Source organism: Nannospalax galili, unplaced genomic scaffold, assembly GCF_000622305.1.
Source record: "Nannospalax galili isolate Female #2095 unplaced genomic scaffold, S.galili_v1.0 scaffold399, whole genome shotgun sequence".
NCBI lineage: Eukaryota > Metazoa > Chordata > Mammalia > Rodentia > Spalacidae > Nannospalax > Nannospalax galili.
This window is the reverse complement of record NW_008345053.1, coordinates 3,917,838-3,926,267: the sequence shown is the minus strand read 5'-3', so window position 1 is coordinate 3,926,267 and position 8,430 is coordinate 3,917,838. Positions and strand designations below refer to the sequence as shown.

The 8,430-nt window shown below is 40.5% G+C and overlaps 1 protein-coding gene across 2 annotated transcripts in view; it reads left to right on the top strand.

The window, feature by feature from the left end:
• The first annotated feature begins 4,359 nt into the window (after positions 1 to 4,359).
• Positions 4,360 to 8,430, top strand: part of Adarb2 (adenosine deaminase RNA specific B2 (inactive)) — a 621,224-nt gene continuing 617,153 nt past the window's right edge. For both annotated transcript variants that reach the window (XM_008841353.1, XM_008841352.1), the window contains exon 1: positions 4,360 to 4,813. In XM_008841353.1, the coding sequence (XP_008839575.1) occupies positions 4,714 to 4,813 (100 nt within the window). In that variant the 5' untranslated portion in view covers positions 4,360 to 4,713. The remainder of the gene's footprint in view (positions 4,814 to 8,430) is intronic.

Below are 8,430 nucleotides of genomic sequence, written 5' to 3'. Positions count from 1 at the left end.
TTTCTGATATGTATTGATTTTATTATTTTTATTGAGCTTTTGTGATTTCATACAATGGTTCTTTATCAAATTTAGATCCCCTCTCCCATCCATGTCTCCCCCATCCCCCCATCAGATCTTATGTATTGCGCCATACACTGATGCATATACTTTATGGACTATATTCAAAAAGTCTATTCAGCTGTTGTTTCTCCATGATCTAAAATGGCTTCCTTTCCACAGTGTAGATTTATTTTGAGGAAAGACAGATAATCTTTGTGTGTGAGAGTAATTAAACACAGGCAAGGGCATTCATGTTGCATTTAGTAATAATAGAAATCATGGCCAGTGTGGATAGTCAATTCCTCCTTTTCTCTATAAATATTTTCTCCTACCTCACAAGGTTCCAAAAGTAAATTGATCTCAGACTCTAGAATAAAAATCACCAGTACAGCATAATAATAAAAGACCCCAGCTGAGGCACTGAGTATGTCCTCTGACCAAATATGCATATGAACTTTGAAGTGTTTCTTAATTACTCTGAGCCCCAGTGTCCTCATCTATAAAATGAGTATAATTTCATTCTGTTCTCCAAGATCTTATGTGAATTCAATGAGAGACTTTGGCTATGGCTTAAATGTTAGGATGCAGCACACACACATACACACACACACACACACACACACACATACACACACGCACACTAAACAAACCCACAACCCACACAAATTTATGCTCCAGGCTCAGGAGTAACACAATAGTGAGCTGGAGATATGATTTGGCTATTATAAAAAAAGACATTAAAGAAAGAAGTAAATTCTATCATGAAAAGTAGTTGGAATATTATGGTACTTATAAGAGTGATGCTGAGAATTCATGGAGTGTTATGAATGAGTATAACTGGTAAGATCCAAGTTGGCCTTGGTTGTAGAAATTCCTTCCTTAGCAGTGAGTGTGCCTCTTGGGTATGAGGACAGAGAGGCAACATGGTGCCCCCCAACCTTTCTGTTCTTCATCCAGCTTTCCAGCTGATAAGTGCATACCGGAGTGTAGTTAGCTTTTTGGCCAGTCTAGTTGATCCTTGGACACTCTCTGCTAGTTCTCTGTTCTGTGGAAAGAATGGGGACTGAGGACAATTAGCATAGGACACATCAATGATGTCTCTTGCTGGGCAGTGGGCTGAGATTGGCTCCTGATCCCGAAGTCGCTTCCAGCTGCTCTTCATCATCTCAGACTGCCAAGCTGTGCTCATGTGATCCAAGGAAAAGACAAAAAGCAAAAGGACTCATCAGCAGAGTGGCAGGTTGTCAACACTGCTCACTTTAAGCCCTGCTGGCAATAACAAACTGAAACCTATTAGGAGCTATGCTTGAGTATAAACATTTGTCATTGGGAAGGACTTCTGCTCCTAGTCTGGGGATATCCACTTTTGCTACCCTGTCCTTACTAAAAGACTATGCACCATCTATGATGCATCATCACACACAAAACAAAATACAGAAAACAGCATATATCACTGTAAACAACTGTATAGATTATATACAAAATAATTGATGAACTTCAAGAAAAGCATATATTTGCCAAGATTTTGACATTATTGATGTTTAGCATGGGTTGTAAACTGTTCACATACCCCACCTCACTTACAGAAGAAAAAAAACTTAAGAGATTCTTCCTTCTGCCTCCCTTACTTACTGTCCTAGCAGAACAAGGGTCAGTGTATATGAGTCTCAGAGGGAGCATCTCTGCTTGATGTGATGATGGGGTTATATAAGAGGGCCACTAACAAATGTCAATAACCCAGTAGTGGTGGGATACATGTGTGTAGTGTTTTCTGAAATATCTGCCCTTGGTGACTCAACCCAGCAATAGGTTTTCTGCAGGTGCATATGTAGGGCATCTTTATACCGAGGCAGGTACATTTTGTGGAGCACAGAAGTTTCTCAGGTAAACTCCTACAGCTGTATTTCTGAATATGGTTGAAATGCTGAAATTAACCCTGGCAAATTTAAGGCATACAGTGCCGCCTTGCCATTTGTTCCTGTTCTAGCTTGCTTCTCCACTGTGATAGAACAGTGACCAAAATCATCTTGGAGGAGGAAGGGTTTATTTGGCTTAGAGCTCACAGCCCATCATCGAGGGAAGGCAGGAGGAACTCAAGGCAATCACTGAAGCAGAGACCACTGGGGACTGCTGCTTACTGGCTAACTTCCTCTGATTTGTTCAGTTACTTTGTTCTTATACAACCCAGACCACCTGCCTAGGAATGGCACAGCCCACAGTCAGTTGAGCCCTCGTACATCAATCATCAGTAAAGAAAATGCCCCACAGATATGGCCACAAGCCAATCTGATGGAGGAAGTTCCTAAACTAAGGTTCCCTTCTCTAATGGGTGTCAGGTTGACCAAATCTGATGAGCACAGTGGCCGTGTTTGTGCCAAGAAACCATTTCTACAGTCAAGGTCACCTTATGCCTTCCCAGTTGCACTCATTCATAGAACCCCATGAATTTCCCCTTTGATAAGTACTGTAATGCCCCAGTTATTTTGCATGATGAATGTGCTTGTGTCCTATTATGTCCACCTCATGACATTTTCTAGTTCCTCGCTGCACAGTCCCTGAGCTTGGGGCAGAAGTGGGGTTTTTTGTTTGTTTCTTTGTTTGCTTGTTTGTTCTGCCTGATGTTTCATAATTCGTATCATGTTTGCTCTTTTCAAACTACATCACAAAGCCTAAATATTATAAAAATTCTCATTGGCCTGCCACAAAATCTCAGTACCTTTTGTACTGCTGGCTAAGTGAGGAAAGCCATGGTTTCACTTGAAACCATCAGCAGCACTAAGCTCTGATGCTGGTCGAATGGAAACGCTGAGCCCAGCCCAAAAGAAAGAAGCTGGTTTGACTGTACGATTGACTGATCGATTTGAAATGAGCCAGTGAGGTAAATGATCTAGAAGGAAAAGAACCCACTAATTCTGTATCTCAGCGGCCTGCTTATAGGATTCTCTCAAAATGATCTTCAGGATCCATCTAATAAATAATCACAGAGTGATTTCTGTGTACCACTTGGTATTTATACTGACTGAAAAGTATGAGTGTTCCCATGCAGCAGCTGTCAAGGGTGTGTCCATTTCACAGCTGTGGAAACTGAGGTAGAATTTATGTAAATTATCCCAAATCACAGCTATGGAATCAGGATTCGTAATCAAGTATCTCTGCCTATCTGTCATCAGTGAAAACTGAGCTGTGATCGATCAGCTTACTATGGAACAACTCATATATATCGTAATTAATTCCAATGTTCCCTAGAGAAATTATTCTTTTTGGTGTAAGGAAAACAATCAGGAAATATTAAGGCCTACCAGGTGCTTGAAAAGATGTATGGAAATCAAACAGAAAATCCCTATGTAATTTTCACATCCACCTATTAACTCATCCTACTGAATTTTAGAGTGGATAGTCTATCAAACCATTATTATAATTAATAACATGAGATTTAAATGCAAGATGTCATGATGACTGCTGTACTATACTCCTCCTTAGATTTTATACTTGAGTTCTAGTATTCCATAAGTCATCTTGAATGAAACCCAAGATATCCCTGAAAATAGAATTTTTAAAATGATTTCAATATGCAGTCCACTTCATCATGAATATTATTTTCTTTTATATAAATGTTATATTTGTCATGAGATATCTCCCTCCTTCTCCCCTCACCTTCCTACTCTTCCTCTCTCTCCCCTATAATTAGTTGATCAATAAATAAAATACCCCAGGAACTCCCCCCTTTACAATTTGGATGAAATCCTAACACCTGCTTTTGCAACCTTCTATTTCAAAAGGAAAATCTTAGGGACAGGAAAAGGACCTGGGGCTGGGAACCAACCAAAACAAACAGGCAGATTTGCAGCCTCCAAGAGATGTAAATACTCCCTAAAGAACCGGTCTCTTTGGGAATTGCAGATCTCAGTGCATTTCTGAGATGAGGTCTCCCATTGGGAGAGTTCCTTCCCCCTCCACACAAGAGTTTCATAATAAATTAACTAGTTAAAAAACTGCTTAGGTTTGGGAAATTGGTCCCAGGTCTTTCCTAGCATAGCGAGTTGTGACAGCGAGAAGCTTCGACGTCCCGGGGTTGGCACCCTCCTGTAAACCGCACCCTTGGGCTTCTTCCAGATAAACCAGCCCCACTGTGGTTGTGTTCCTTTTGAGCAACCTCTCTCCTTCCTGGGCAGCTCCAGCCTTCCAAATGGGAGCTGAGTTTGCAGGCTACCGGCAGCGGTGGGGCTGGTGCTGATGTCAGAGCAAGAAGACAGTTGTGATTGGATCTAATTAGACTTTGCGGCAGCAAATAGACGAGCTCCCTGTGTGACTGGCTTCAAAGTGGATGGTGCCAAACAACTCGTAGAGGCGCAAAAGTAGCAGCCCTGCGTTGGGAGCCCAGAGGAAGGAGAGAGAGCTCCGGGCGCTCGGGCGCGCGGGAGAGGCTTTCCCAGCGCTTTCCGCCTAGAGAAAGGCTCTGCTTTCGGGGCATCCATCCGAGGCTCTCAGCCCACCTGGAACCGAGTGACAGAGCGATTAGAGGGGTGTTCTTCGCTGACGTGCTCGGTCCTAAAAAGTGAGGCTGCTCCCGGATTTGCAAACGCAGAAATACTCCCGGCGGCGGCGTTAGCGAGAAAGGTGAGCTTGCCGGAGGACAGCCTTCTCTCCCCGTCTACCCGGTGGGTCCCGGCCATGGCATCCGTCCTGGGGAGCGGCAGAGGGTCTGGAGGGTTAAGCAGTCAACTCAAATGCAAGTCCAAGAGGAGGAGGAGGAGGAGGCCCAAGAGGAAAGGTAAGCAGCTCGCTGGACTTGGCGCTGGCGTGCCCGCTGCAACTCTCTGATCTGCCCCGGTCCTTTCTGCGATCTCGGTGGTGGTTTGTCGGTTTCCAGTAGCTTTACTTGAGGATGCTTCTGCGATGCCCACACAGAGCAGGGCGCCTGAGAGTTCACACAGATCCCTTTGTAAATAGTGGAGGATGCTGCCTCAAACCAAGAGGGGACAGTGAGGGAGCCGGCCACTCGGGGCGGGGGTGGGGCATGTTTGAAGGGAGACGAGAGGTCTGTGCGGAAGAGCATCCGTCCTCTAAAGGGATGCTTGAGTCTCTGGGTACCACCATCCCCACACTATATCCGAGACTGGCACTGTTAGACTCTTGGAGCCCCTAGTATCACAGGGTGCCAAAAGAAACACTCACTTAAGCCAACAATCATAAGCGAGGGAATGAGCTCTGGCCAGTTCTTCCCATCCAAATAGTCTCGGAGGAAGAAGAGGGCAAAACCCTGGCAATAGCCTTCCCAAATTGACAGGCGGTTTTTACTTAGTGAGGTATCCCATGGTTCTGTAAACACTGGGGTATACAAAGAAGACAGGCAATGTTCTTGGAGAAATAAACAGAAATTACTGTGTGAGAAGAAACAAACGTTGTGTGTTATTAATGGCAAAAAAGCAAATAAAATCTCGTAAACAAAAAACAGGTGTGGGGGACAAGTAAATGACAGGTTGCAGCTGACAAACTTGGGCTGTGCCTTCTTAACTGATATTCTTTGATATGGATGGCATTGAACTTAGTCAATGTCACCACAAGAGCAGGGCTTCCACACAGGGGCTTTTATAAAATAAGCAGTGGCTCCACTAGGACAGGCTAGAAGGCATCTCCAGCCTGTGAGCATTCCACAGGATTAAATGATTATTCCAACATTGTCTCTTCCTTCTTAGAGAGGAACTTGGGTTGTTGTTAGCCCCTCAGGAGTCTGCTGGGGAAGTTCAGTACTTCTCAGTGTTTGAAATGTATATTGGTTTCCTTTCATTTTCTAAAGTGAGCATAAGGGATGCAGAGCAGTTGGAAAGACAGTTAAATGAGTTAGATTTTTAAATTGTTCTCATTCAGGATACTTTCTCAGAGATAGTGATAGCTGTGCACACTCCCCTACCAGGATCTTCTTTTGTAACCTAAGTTTCCTAACTGCTTTTGAAAGGTCCCCAAGTCCAATATTACTTGTTCTAATAGTAGAAAATAGTCAGACAGTTTGAAGACATAAGTGTCAATATCAAACATTAATTATGTTGTTAACTGTGATGACTGATCAGGCTTCCTGGGAGAAATGGAGGCCTTACAACTTCCTTAAAATGTTTCAGAAACTTTAATTTCAGGAGGGAGCAAGTTAATAATTCTACTTCAACTCTTCAAATGTGTGCTTGATGTTTACTTTGTTATTTGAAAAGATTTTAAAACTGACTTACTTAGGTTTTGTCTAAAGACATTGCTATCAAAAATGACTTTCATATTAAGAAAGCTATAGCTTTTGATGATGCCAACTTTTAAAAGAAGCCTCCTGAATTTTTGTTGGATTTATTTTCCACTCCCTGGCAAGTAAATAACTTGGTTTTTTTTTTTTTTTTTTTTTTTTTTTTTTTTGTATAGAGCATGAAGTAGCATTTCCAATAAAAGAATCTATGGGAAAAAAAGCCAGTGGGGATTCTAATCTCTCTTCTTTGCTTTGTCATTAACTGTCAGGCATACTAACTTAGAAAGCACTTCTTTTGAAAGGAAATTTAAAGAAATGAAGGACATCGTCATTGCTATAAATTTAACCATAACAATCCAAAATTAAATTCCATCAGCAAATTTTTGTATCTCTGTATTTTGATTACAATAAGGCCCCAAATCTTCATAACAAAGGCAATCTGGAATCATATACCAATTCCTATTGTAAGTGGACTTGGGCGTAAGTAACAATTTTTGTGGCACCTGCCAAGGCTATCCTGGTAGGAAAGTCAAATCAAACTGTTAATAGGATTCACTTTTAGGGGCAAAGTTAGCAATCTGGATGTACAAGATCTAATTAAAGAATAACATAGGCAACTATGGGAGACAGTAAATAATTATTACACGTACCAGGAATAGACAAGTTTATATATAATCACTTATAAGGCAAAGGCATGTTTTTCTGCTTCATAAAGCACATTAGTATCTTCAAATTTTGTGTTAATAATCATGCATCTTTATCAAAATGGGATCAAATAGCCTCACATTTTAAGCTCCTCTAACATGAAAACTCTGGACTTGTTACAATTTTTTAAAGCACATGTGTATGGTGACTGCTAAAGAATTCCCGTAAGGTTGTATTGAGTAGTGGAATCACATATTAAGGACTGTTCTTACAAGTGAATACATATAATTAAGACAAATGTGACTTCTTTGCCTACATATGTCTCCAGCTCACCTCACAGACTAGCTTCATTTGTTAAAATGCAACAGAATATTCAGTTTGTCAGTATTGTGCAATACTCTATGTTTTCTATGCATAGCCTTGAAGAGTGTCTTTGGTATGGTATGCTTTTTATGATCTAATAGTCTATGCTCTGAACTGAAGCACTCCAGATACAGCCTAACTGGTAATGATGGGTTATAATTATTTTTAAATGCAATCCATCATCTTCTTGAAAATGGAATACTTTCTTAGACAAGGTGGTTTTCAGTAGTAATACCATTAGGGAGTAGTATTTGTCTTTAAAAATCTAAAAACAGAAGAAAAACTTGGTCACACGACTTTGAGGCATTCGCCAGCAGGAGTCTGCATTTCTTTCTGGGATAAACTTTAAGGAAGATTCTTGGAATAAGTCTCCTCACCCATCTCATCTTTCTTTTATTGAGACCTGACAATATACACCCCTGCTTGTTCTCCGATAGGTTGCATTTTAGTTAGGATTTTCTTTTATAAATTATTTGTGGATAGTTCATGCTGTCTATAAAGATAGGAAATGTGAATATTTTATTTTTATATGAAAGAAAATCAACTAAATATACAATGAGAAAGGAAGGCAAAGCATCCTGTTCTTACATATATGACAAATTCATGCCTGTCTCCCATGTAGCATGTGAAACATGTCAGTTTTTCTTCCTTGTCTGTCATTTAGTGACTTTGGGAGATTAATAGCCTCATAAGGAGTTCATAAAGACTGCCACCTGTCATCACTAACATCCCGTATATTAATTGGCCACAGAGAGAACTAAGAGATATCACTTTATTTTTTAAGTCTTGTAGAATTATATGTGAACATAAGCAAATTTGTCTATTTTGGCTTTTAAAAAGGATATCATTTGCATTCGAAAATAACTGCATATATTTTAAAAGTATTCATTTTTAACCCTAAATAATAAAGGTAAAGAATCCAATTTTTTTTTAATTAGCATCAGATTAGACAGATGGCCTAAAAGGCAGAACTCAGAAATAGTATAGGGCATAAAATTAAATCACTTAGAATTTCATCTCTGAACCATCGGCTATCGGGACACGTTTGAGGAATCTCGTAAATACATGTTTACATATTTAGTGAAATGCTATGCATTTTCTGTTTTTGTGAGTTCACTATTCTTTTTTAATATATTTTTCCCAAAAGAAGCTAT